Source organism: Quercus robur, chromosome 7 (assembly GCF_932294415.1).
Source record: "Quercus robur chromosome 7, dhQueRobu3.1, whole genome shotgun sequence".
Lineage (NCBI taxonomy): Eukaryota > Viridiplantae > Streptophyta > Magnoliopsida > Fagales > Fagaceae > Quercus > Quercus robur.
Genome location: NC_065540.1, coordinates 35,123,092 through 35,135,927, shown reverse-complemented (window position 1 = coordinate 35,135,927; position 12,836 = coordinate 35,123,092). Strand labels below are relative to the sequence as shown.

The following is a 12,836-nucleotide window of genomic DNA, read 5'->3' as shown; positions in this document are numbered from 1 at the left end:
CTCCTTCTTTCTCCTTTCTTCTTTCTGCTTGCGATCCCTTTTCCATGGGGATCTCCTTCCCTTATATAGCATCCTTCCTGAGATCATGTCCCTACACTTGTCAGTCATTCGATCCTCCACTCGAGTGCCTGTCCCATAGGTCATCCTCCCTCCTTTCTGTGAGTTGCACTGGCCAAGATCATTCTGCGTTCCTGTCCCTTCCACATTAATGCGGCTGGAAAAGTAGTTCCTTGGCATTTAATGCGGCAGTTGTGATTGTCCCCCCCCCCCTTCCTGAGTGTCACGCACTGTTTCTTCGTATTGGGTGAACTTTCGCCAGGTATGGGGTGCAAATTGGACACTTACTTGGTGAGTCCGAGGAGGTGTTCCTCCTCGGACGCCCCTTAGCAGGCCCGGCCCATCATGATTGGGACGGGATATCCTACGCCCATGCCTTTTCTTCTTTATCGTGGCTGGGCTTGGTACATGAGCTACGGCCCAACATCAACTGACAGACTTTACCCACCACATGTATTAAGAACATAAAGAACATGTAATTTAATTGTTTGATTTTAAAAATATGTAGTAATATTAATATTTTTAAATGAAGTTATAGTCTTAAGTTACAATCAATTTTGTAACTAAATTTTATTCTAATATTGCTCTATATATTAATATATCACAATTAATAGATCATGTAACACTTTTTGTATGCCACTTTATTCTTTTTTCATTAAACACATGACATACCGTAATGAGTAAACATAAAATAAAACATAATAACCGGTCCAAAGAACTTACATTCCGGCAAATAGGATCCAATCATCCAATAATTCACACTGCATGTATCACATTATTAGTAGAGGTGTCTTCACCCTCGTTTATAACGTACTTGTGTGAGATATATATGTTTATATAGTGTAAAACCTATTACACACACACAAAAGTGTGCAATAAACATTGCAAAAAATAACACAAGTACGTTATGTCCTATACATACAAATGAGACGAATTCCTCCCAAATAATAGAGTAGTCATGTGCATGTAGACCACTTGGCCTAACAACCACCCATGTGGCAAGATATATGCCATAGATAAGATAGCAACACAAGATTAAATAAGAGCATCTACTAGTGCCACGTTTCCGACTCCAATGACACATTTTTCTTCGAGATCTTATATGATCACACAATTATCCATACACTTTCGTTAAAATTTGCATTGATATTAACATGTGAATGGATTATACCACTTATATATGGTACACTAATGGTACTTAGTGAAAAAATAATCCAACCACTACTTATTACATGTCTAAATTGTGAAAATGTGTGCAGAAGTGTGTCATCTAGACTTTTTACTTTTGTTTAGAGGGAGATGTAGTATGGGTCAAAATGAAGAGATAAATTAATGCAGTGTAGCATTTACCATCATAAGCCCTTTGATAATTTGGTCGATGTAGTATTCCGGTTGTGATTTTTGCAAAGACAGAAGATGATTGATCATGGTGTTCCCTTCCTCTTCCTTATTCCTCACTTCATCAATTAGATTTTGCATGAACACATCCGTTCTCTTGGCAAGTCGCTTCAACTTTCTCTCCAAACCCCCATGATCAATCCATCGCAACACCGCCAAAAACTCTCCTGGATTAGACGCCCGGCTAACTTTACTATCCCATTCATTATCTCCCTGAACTGCCTTGCTTCTTCCACGTCTTTCACATCTTCCCCATAGTACCTCTTCCCTCCCACCATTCTCATTATAATGTTAAATGTCAGCTCCGATAACATAGATTTCAACTCTACCTTAGCGAAACCTTGGGTCGAGTTGTTTGACAGTTTGCATAGCAAGTGCTTGATCTCGTCCCTTCGAATGCCTAAGAACATGTTGAGACGATTCGTTGAAAAGATTTCTAGGGCACTGATGCGGCGAAGGTTGCACCAATGGTCTCCATAAGGGGCTGATACCAAAGTGGTGTAGTTGTAGCCTAAGTGCCTGCCCACTGAGAAGCGAGGACGGTTGGCTTAAACAATGTCGTTTATGGTGAAACATTCTTCAACTGCAGATGGGGATGCTATGATGACCACAAGTTTGGAACCAAATCGAAGAGAGAAAACGTGAACGTATTTTTGTGATAGGCGGTGAAAAGTGCGGTGAAGAGGTTTCTTAAGGAGATGGAGATGACCTAGAATTGGTAGAGAAGGTGGGCTGGGTGGAAGGTGTTTGCGTGGTGTTCTTGTTTGAAGGAAAATTTTGAAAGCAATGAAGAGGAGGAGAAGCGAGCTCAGAGATCTTCTATTCCACTTTTTCTGCTCCACTTTATATTCCACCAATAAAAACTTGTCACGTGTTACTTATTAATATTACTATTATTAATTAATGATAGTATTTAATTAATTATGTTAACACATGGCAAGCTTTTATTGGTGGAGTATAGAATGAAACAGGAAAAGTGGGACAAAAGATTTGGATTCAGAGATGAGTACTAGAGCAAGATGTCATCCATGCCACATATGTTGTTGTTATTGGTGGTGGTTTTTTTTTTTTTTTTTTTTTTTTTTTTTTGAGTATGTGAAGAGATTATGATGAATATATATATATATATATATATAGGGGGGGGGGGGGGGGGGGGCTACGTGCCTACGTGTAAGAGTTTAATCCAAGAAATGAACTAACAAAAAAAATTCTAACTTAGTCAATAGATTAGACACAATACTTTTCCTTTTATTTGTTCACAATCATTGATATAATCAATTGTAATGAGTGTACGTAAAAAAAAATAATAAAAAAAAAAAAAAAAAAAAAAGAAGAAAAAGAAGAGGTGTATCAATAATAAAATGCGAGGTAATTCGTTGATGACAAACTATATTATTAAAACAAATATTGTAAAATACAAAAATGTTAGGTAGTTTTCTTTCGGAAAAAGGACACAAAGATTCACTTTTATTTTTACGAATTCATATATTTATCTTTAAGGTTTGTATTCTAAATTAGTCAAGTCAATTAAGGATAGGTTCATTTTTTTTTTTTTTTTTTTTTTTTTTGGGGGGTGATACTAGCACAGGATTCAGGTTTGAATGGACCAATTGATCCAACATTTATTATATAAATAATCTGACTGTATGGATTTGAAAAAGGCAGTTTATAAGAAATTTCATTGAAATTTATTTATTTAATCCTGCGAAAATGTGGGAGTGAGAGAAGAGAGTGAGTGAGAGTAGAGGTGCGTGAGAGTGCCTAGTGTTTGACTTATGAAATTTGAATAAGCTTTATGAAATTGAGTCTTAGAGACTCAGTTTCTAGGTGGCTTTCACGTGGATTAGCCACGTCATTTTTAGGCAACACAAATTGATGCTCAAAGACATGATTTATAAACTAAGTCTTAGAGACTCGATTTCCAAGTGGATGCCACGTGGAAAAAGCTCCAAATCAGACCTTATCAGAATATGGAAACCGAGTCTTTGAGACTCAATTTATAAGGCCTAAATCAAGTCTTTAAAACTCGAGATGTTATTAAAAAATATAGTTTCAAAACTGTGCCTACTAACTATATAGTTGGAAAAATGGGGTTAATTCCCAATTTTGGCCTGACCGATCTTGTTGTGTTACTTTCACTTGCATCTATTCAGGGAAAGCGAAATAACTTCCAACTTCTTTTTTTCTTTTCTCTTTTTTAGAATCAACTTCCGACTTTAGATAGAAAGAGGTCGGGGGTCAATATAAAGGGTACCAGCATATGCTAGAAGAAGCGAAATATTGATATTGTATTATTTAGAGAGCCTCTCCCGTAAGCTCACTTAACATCCAATCATTATGTTGAGATGTTGGTGACTGTTCTTATTTATCATTGCTCTTATTTATCAGTAATTAAACAACTGAAGCTTACAAACTTCTAGTGACTAAGAATATTCACATCAGTTTTTTCAAATTTTTAGTTAAATTAATTTTAAAAAACTCTACATTTTCTAGTTTAGCTATCTATTCTTGTTAAGTAAACTCCAAGTGAGATCTAAATACAATAAAATTTAATATATTAGTTTATTTAAAATTTTTTAAGATCTAAATGATTTTTTTTTTTTTAAATTTAAGAAGAATAAATTTATACTTTTGACGTTTGATGTGTCTTTTAACAGCAACTTTAAAAATCCATGATTTGGGTTACATGCTGACATGCATGGTAGGTGCTTATATTCATGAACAAATGCATACAATGGAAGAAAACATACTATTAGGCCTAGGCGCATGGTCTGATTAGTAGTCTTCAGTGGATCATCTGGATTTGCAAAACAAGGGCTAATATTCCAAGTTAATTTTTTTAGAAATTTTAAGAGGTTGTATAAATTACAGTATCACTCACCATGTTATGAAAGTGTTTGCAAATATAGCTAAGTTACTCACTAAAGACCCTAAGGACACAGTTCAAACATCATGCATAGATTCAGAAAGAACCTTATGCATGAGAGGGCACGCTTTACACATGGCTTCCAATGGGACGACTTTTGGCATGGTGATTCCATCACCTTCAGCCATGTCAACTTTTTCTTTAGTAACCCTTTCCCACTCAAAGCATTGAATCAACAACCCCAAAGTCAAGCTCATTGTACGTTGGGCAAGGCCTACCCCAGGACAAGGCCTCCTCCTTAATCCAAAAGGCATTAACTTATGTGGGTCAACCTCACCAATTTCAAACCTCTCGAGTTTAAAACTAGTAGTATCTTCCCACAACTTAGGATCTCTATGTATGACCCATGCAATGACCAATAACATTGTGTCACGTGGTATATCATATCCTTCGATAGTACAATCATTAGAAGACGAATGAGGTACTAACAAAGGGCCAAGAGGGTACAATCGAGATGTCTTTGAGATGATACATTGGAGGTAGTGTAATTTGGGAACATCTTGTTCGTCTATCCATTTATCTTGCTCAATTTGAGTGTCCAACTCTACTCTAGCCTTCTTCAACACATCGGGATGATTAATCAAATTAGACATTGCCCATTCTAATGTCACTGCTAACATTTCAGTTCTTGCAAGTATCAAGACCTACCAATATGTGTTTAGAAAAATAAGAAGAATGAAAAGAGAAAAAAAAAAAAAGAATTGATTTGATACCCTATGAAAAAATCTTTTTTTGTTTTTTTTTTTTTTGCTTTTTTGTTTTTTTTCATAACAATAGAATCTTACCCAAAAGAAAGAAAAAGATTTGGGAGGTCTTCTAACAATTAGGTATAATTAGGATTGAAGTGATAGTCTAATAGTAATAGCATCGGGTGTCCCATCTTAGTGATTCAAACCCACCTCTTTCCTCCTCCATTATCTACCCATATAAGAGTAATATTAAAAAAATAAAAATAAAAACAAAAACTATGTGTAACATCAATGGTGGCTTTAGGAATTATTTTTAGAGTGGTTACTAAGAAATTTAAATTATACAAAATTTAATAAAGAAATAACTTGGATATATCAATATCAAAAAAAAAAAAAAAAAAAAAAAAATCTTACGAAAATACATGAAGTGCATGTTACCATGTTGTTTTCCACTAACAAAGAGAAAATTAAAAAAAAAAAAAAAAAAAAAAAAAAAAAGATTGATAAGAGATAAACTGGAAATTGAGAATGATGAGATTAGAGTAATCAAGTAAGAGAATTGAAATGACAATAGAGAATCAAAAGAAAAATGGATGATGTTTGCTACAACTATGAGATAAGTCGCTAAAGAAGCAAAATTATTGCCTCTACACTGTTAAGGAGAACTCATGACTACAATATTTTTCTTGAAGAGCCAAAATTATTTTTGGAGTAATGCCACATTCACAATTTTTATTTTATTTTATATATATATATATATATATATATTTATATATTGTTATAAAAAGTGATGTCTATATTGGCACCAAATTAGAATTAATATCCGATTTCCGCTTATCATATAAGATTTGTTATGAAATTATTGTAAAAATTTTGTGAATGTAGTATTATTCTTATTTTTATTGAATCGAAAGTCTTGTAATTCTCAAATTAGGGTGGTCAATATTTTTATTAGGGTGGTCAAAATAAGTTAGTTTGTGTGTGTGTGTATACATTTTTTGACAAATCAAGATGGTCTTGTGACCACCTTGCAAGTGTGTGTGTATACATTTTTTGACAAATCAAGATGGTCTTGTGACCACCCTGCAATACATGTATAGTGGCCCTGAGTAACATGTAAAAAAATAATATGATTATGGGCTCGTTAATCCCTTCCATTAATTACCCAAAATATATATATCAAACATTTGTCATCAAAATATAATCATAAACCCAAGCCATAAAATATCAACACTTCACTTGGAAAGGGTAAAGCTATATATATATATAGAGAGAGAGAGAGAGAGAGAGAGAGAGAGAGAGAGAGAGAGAGAGAGAGAGAGAGAGAGAGAGAGAGAGAGAGAGAGAGAGAGAGAGAGAGAGAGAGAGAGAGAGAGAGAGAGAGAGAGAGAGAGAGAGAGAGAGAGAGCTTGCCAATTTTTGTTTTTTTGTTTTGTTTTCCCTCTCCTAAATAGCAACAACTCTACATTTTTTTTTGGGTAGTCATTAAAAAAAAAAAAATTAATTGTACAAAATTTAATAAAAATGTAACATTAATATTTCAAATAATAAAAAAAAAAAACTATAAACATGAAGTTTTATAATTGCTTCTACTTAAAAAATTAAAAGGAAAAAATAAATTGCTAAGAGATAAAGTGATAATTGAAAATGCTGGGAGGAGAATAATAAAGTGAGAGAGAGTTTGAAATGATGAGAGAGAGAGAGAGAGAGAGAGCAATAGATAACACATGTTGCAATTGCAAGCCAAAGCATTGAAGAGAGTAGAGCTACCATGACTATAAAGTCAAGAAGAGCAACATTGCTAGCACAACAAAGGAAAACTTGCAATCATATTATATCTCGCGGTTCCATTTTTTAGGATAAATGAAATTATAAATTATTTTTTATGTAATGGAATGGATAAGTTATGAATCTGAAATATTAGGGATTTTTTCTTTTGTTTTTGAATGAGTATTTTTTTATGTTGAATATTTTGTTTTTTTGTTGTTGTTTGGCTGGCCTAAATTTTTTGTTATTATTTGGGGTTTAATTTTATTATTATTTAAGGAGCTAAGGACTATGTTTGGTGGATCAAGATTATTTTTGTGGTTAATGCTAGCGATACAACAAAATGATCCAAAAAAAAAAAATTAAAACATTCCTAAATTAGAATACAAAAAAAGAAAAAAAAAAGAATTAAAGATTGTGGTGGGCTTATCTATGAGTTGGTAAGCTAATTTAAGAATGTTGTGACATTTTGTTATGTCCATAACATTACTTTTATTTTTATTAAACTCAAATTCTTGGGATTCTTAAGTCAGAGTGTTCAATATTTTTTTTAGAGTAGACAAAATAGACATAATTATGTATATAATTTTTTTTTTATTAATAATTCTTAAGTTCTATGTAGAGTTGTCCCTGACTCTCCATGTATAAAAAATGTCATACATGAAATTTCATTTTTTTCAAAAAATAAGTATAATTAAGAACTTCTAAAAAAAATTATGACAATTTAATTAATGAAAAAAAGATTCACTTTAATCCATTTAAAAATGTTTTGAATGAATATTTTAAAAAAAGGATTTTAATTGAATTATTTTAAAGGAAGTATTTCAATTCTAGTTTTCAATATGTAATTCTTCATTTAAAATTAAATTTTAAATATACAATATATTTTTAACACATGATTGGATCACAGCACTTATATATGGGACACCAATAATACTTATCGAAACATAATCTAATTCACTTTATCAAATGTCTAAATTGTGACAAAATGTGTAAGTGTGTGATCTAGAATTTTTATTTTTGTTCACCCAAAGGAAAGGACGGGTGGAGACAAGAGAGAGATGTAGTATGGGTTAGAATGAAGAGAGAAATTAAAGCAGTGTGGCACTTACCAACATAAGCCCTTTGATAATTTGGTCGGTGTAGTATTCCAGTTGTGATTTTTGCAAAGAAAGCAGATGATTGATCATGGTTTTTTCCCCTTCCTCGTCCTTATTCCTAGCCTCGTCAATTAGTCCTTGCATGAACACATCTGTTCTCTTGGCAAATCCCTTCAACTTCTTCTCCAAACCCCCATAATCAATCCACCTCAAAACCGCCACAAATTCTCCTGGATTCGATGCCCCGGACATCTTTATTACCTCACTCACTAGCTCCCTGAATTCCCTTGCTTCTTCCACGTCTTTCACATCTTCCCCATAGTACCTCTTCCCTGCCACCATTCTCATCCCATTTGTCAAACATCCAGATATCTAGCAACAGTACTTAATTTGAAATTTCAAGGTTTAGGGATAAAGTGTATTAGAGCATTTCCATCGGCTCTTCTATGAAAAATGCTATTTTGACACACCAAAAACCCACTTTATTATTTTAACACATTATTTTACAATATATCATTTATCACATATTCTATTCTTCAATCTCATACATTAAAATAATATAAACATCACATTAAAATATCATTAAAAAAAACTTCAAACAGTAATATATACTACGCAGCCCACCGCCACCACCACTGCCCATAGTTGCCCACCCCTACAACCACCACAGACAACCATAACCAAAACCCAAAATCAACCAACCAACCAACCCACTACCATCGACCACCATAGCTAAAATCAAAAATCAACCGAACCACCAAAATCAGCCCACACCCACCGCCATAACCCACCAACAACAGCCCATTACAACCCATGAAACTCAACCCATATCCAACCCCCACCCCCCCAAAAAAAAAAAAAAAAAATCCAGAAAAACCATAGCTAGAGAGAGATCTGCGTGGAAGTGATGCATTGGTGTCGACATCAGCATGGAAGAGAAATGATGGTGAGAGAAGAAAATTTGAGAGGATGAGATAGCTATGATCGGTGTTTGAGAAAAAAAGGGAGGAAGAGACTGACAGAGAGATGAGAGAGAAAAGAATAAAAAAATCGTTAAAATTTTTCAACATTTGTCCGTACGCTTCCATATTTGAGAGTGTACTGTTCATCAATGTCAAATTTTTTGACATTTAGAACATCTCATGGGAGATGTTTTTTGGTATTTGGTGTGCCAAATGCCAAATATTTGGCATTTGTCACACCTGATGGTAATGCTCTTAGTGTATCGTATCAGTATGTATGCAGTAAATCCTCCTAGATTCCTTAATACCATTTTTTGTTATACAAATATTTTGTACTTTTTTCTTGTTTCACTTTATACTTCACTAATTACAACCTAGCACTACTTAAACAGCTAAAATATATCCCTTCAAAAGAAAAAGACTGTAATAACCCCAAGACATCTCTTTTTGAGCCTAGCTTCAAAACTAAATTGACTTAAAGTTGAATTGAATATAATCCAGTAAATAGTTTTATTTTCTTTTGTTCTTTATCATAGGTATTTTGAAATTATTAATATTATTATTATTATTGTTATTATTATAATAGACAAAGTTTAGCTACAACTTAGTTTGGAGCAATCTCTTCTAATTCATTATGTAAAGATTTATAAGACTGTCTAAGTATATTATTTAAAAAAATCACATAACTCATTCAAAAAGTCATGTGGCTTACACATAGATAGTTTCTTCAATTATCACATAATAGGTTGGATGAAGATAATTTCAAACTGGTTTTGAGCTAATATTTTACTATTATTACTTGCTAACATTGGAGGGCAGGTTCCTAGGTAGTGAAGAAAAACTAAGAAATGTATGAACAACTTTGATGCAAGAACAGTGAGGTAAAGCTTAAGCACATGGAGAGAGAGAGAGAGAGATGAATTGAATAACTTCTTTGCATAATAAAATGATAATTAGCAATACACAAAGCTTATATAGGTCCAGCCTAACACACACAGACCTCTCTGTAGTGACTATAACAAACTCCAAATTATGCAGAGCTGACTTTGTTACGCTAACAGATTTTCAAAGCTCTAACTAACTTTGACTCTAAAATATCTAACTAATCTTTGGTTCCAAAATATCTAACTGGTTCCAGAAACGGCGTCGCTTGGCGTTAGTCTCAATTCTTTGTTTGTGGAAACGCTGTCGTTTGAATTAGTAACTACTCGTGTCATGACTTGCTTCTTGTCTCTTCCACGCGCGTCATTAGCTCAATAAGAAACGACATCGTTCTATTATCTTCTACAGGTAGCTGGCCTTAAACAAGTGACACAGGAATTGAAATTTAAAAGGGAGTGGAGGAGGGTGCCACTCAGGCTAAAAGCTCATTGGTGCAAAAACGATTTGGAATATTTAACTTTGAATCTACGTACTACACGTTCTAAGCCAACTCCAAGTCACCAAAAAAAAAAAAAAATGTTTGCTCGAGAAAAATGATTTATTAAATAAGTTCTTTTGTGTATGATTTTTAAAATCTCTACAGTTCTATTTAATTATTTCGTAAATATATATAAATAATTTGTGCTAAATTGAATTCAAAAAGGCTAAATAGATTTTTTTTTTTGGTACTATATATATCATATACGTAAGCCCATATTCAACATCCAAAAGTAGTAAACGAAATATTTCATTTATTGATATTCTTTCTTATTACTTAAAGAAAACTTCTAACTTGATAAAAATTATTATATAGTACAAGAAAAAAAAAAAAAAAAAAAACTGACTGACGTAAATCGAAAAGAATATACATACAAAAATTTAGTTATTATAAAAGTTTTTACCAAACAATTAGTACTACAACTGTAAAATATTCTCTGAAAATATAACTCAGCTACTTGCTAAAAATTCAAGGACATTTTACAAACACCATGCATAGATTCAAAAAGAACCTTATAAAAGATTGGCGAGTGATTTACATTTGGCTTTCAACGGTAAAACTTTTGGCATGGTGGTTCCATTAAACCATGTCAACTTTTTGTTATTGACCCTTCCCCACTCAAAGCACTAAATCAATAAAACCAAAGTTAGGTTTACTGTATGTTGGACAAGGCCTGCCCTATGATAGGCCCTCTTCCTCAATTCAAAAGGCATTAATAACTTATGTGGACCATCCTCACCCATTTCAAACGTCCCGGGTTTAAAACTAGTAATATCATCCCACATTTTAGAATCTCTTTGTATGGTCCATGCATTGACCAATAATATAATGTCAAGTGGTATATCATATCCTCTAATGGTACAATCATAAGAAGACAAGTGAGCAACGGGGTACAATTGAAAGGTCTTTGAGATGATACATTGAAGGTAGTGTAATTTTGAGACATCTAGTTTGTATATCAATTTCTCTTGTCCAATTTGATTTTTCAACTCTAATCTAGCCTTATTTAACACATCAAGATAATTAATTGAATTAATTAGACATTACCCATTCTAATGTCGCTGCTGATATGTTAGCTCCCACAAGTATCTAAGCCTACCAATATGTGTTTAAAACCTTAAGAAGAATTAAAAGAAAATGGACAGATTTTATACTCTATGAAAAATGGAATTCATTCATTTTTTTTAGAAGAATAGCATCTTATCCACACGAAAAAGAAGAAGATAGAGACTAGGGAGGTTTTCTAACAATTAGCTATAATTAAGGTTTAAGTGATAGTTGTTGATGCCCATTTTTGCGAATTCATATCCAAAAGCCCATGAGGAAGAAAGCCGAATAAAAATCAAGGCCCAAATTGAGCCAAATTGATAAAGACAAATTGAACCCAAGACCCTTTTGATCCAGTCAACATTATTTGGCCCACAAAGGCCCAAATCCTTTTGTATAAAAAGATAGCCGTGAAAGCTAATATGAAGAAGCTCGATGAAAAGAAACAAGGAACAATAGGAAGTGTCAACAGCAGGAGTCACATGAAGGAAAGAAAAGCCAAACCGAAGGAAATCACAAACACAGCAAGAAACGTGTGAAGAAATAAGATAAAAACACGCAACAGAACGAAACAGAACTAATCTGCTATGGCAGAAACAATGTGGGAACGAAAGAAGACAAAAGCAGAAGATAGTAAAGCAAGCACAAAAGGGCCGAAGCACCACCAACCTGTACCCAGCCAATACAAGGGAGGTGGGCCCACAGTCGAGGGGATTCAGAGGGTGTGGTTTGGTGACGAGGGGAAAAAAGGGTCTATATTTGGTTTCCAGTCGTAACTTTTTTTGGGAATATATCCTACTGGGATAATGTCTTACCCAAAAGAAGTAATAGATAGTTGGGACCATTTGATGCATGCCATAGAGCTAGGTAGTGAGGTAGCCCAATCCTTATTGGTTAGTCACCTAGAGGTAGAGGTATATAGCAAGAACAAACAAAATGGAATATTGTCATGAAATGAGTAATGGTGCAGCTAACGTATTATGAGCAGAGGTAGTGGCCGAGCAACCAATAGGTTGGTGGGTAGTCCTGAAGGGATGCCCACAACAAGCCAAAAATAGTTGGTGAAGCCCTAGGAGTAAAAAGGAGAAATCCCATTGAATTAGCTCACTATAAAAGGAAGAGGTAACTATGGCAGAAAAAGAGGAGACCCAATGGAGAGGAAGCACCGAAGGGAGGCACTTAGAAAGAGAGAGTCACCCAGAGAGAGACCCAAGAAAAGAAAAGACCAAATGGGGAACAACCCATGGCAAGAGAGTAGTAAGAAACTAAGAGTAAAAGAACGAAGAGAAAGAAAGAAAGAAAGAAAGTGGTAAAATGAAGAGAGACAATATGACAGGAATAGGAGAATGCATCAATAGACCATCTTTTCCCTCCCTCTTAGCAAACCCACTCTTTGAAGTTTTTAAAAGTAATAGCTAGTAGCCATTTAGGCCTATTCTCCAAAATGCACAGTTTTGATGGCAGAAGTCT

General features: G+C 33.9%; 1 protein-coding gene and 1 pseudogene across 1 annotated transcript; both read right to left on the bottom strand.

Annotated features, from left to right (window-relative positions):
* Positions 1-806: 806 nt before the first annotated feature.
* LOC126691294 (cytochrome P450 81E8-like) lies at positions 807-4,339 on the bottom strand (annotated as a pseudogene).
* A 59-nt stretch (positions 4,340-4,398) lies between these two features.
* LOC126691293 ((+)-piperitol/(+)-sesamin synthase CYP81Q2-like) lies at positions 4,399-8,285 on the bottom strand. Its single transcript, XM_050386346.1, has 2 exons — positions 7,950-8,285; positions 4,399-5,025 (listed from the first exon to the last, which is right to left on the bottom strand). The coding sequence occupies exons 1-2, from the start codon at positions 8,283-8,285 to the stop codon at positions 4,399-4,401; spliced, it is 963 nt and encodes a 320-aa protein (XP_050242303.1).
* Positions 8,286-12,836: the final 4,551 nt, after the last annotated feature.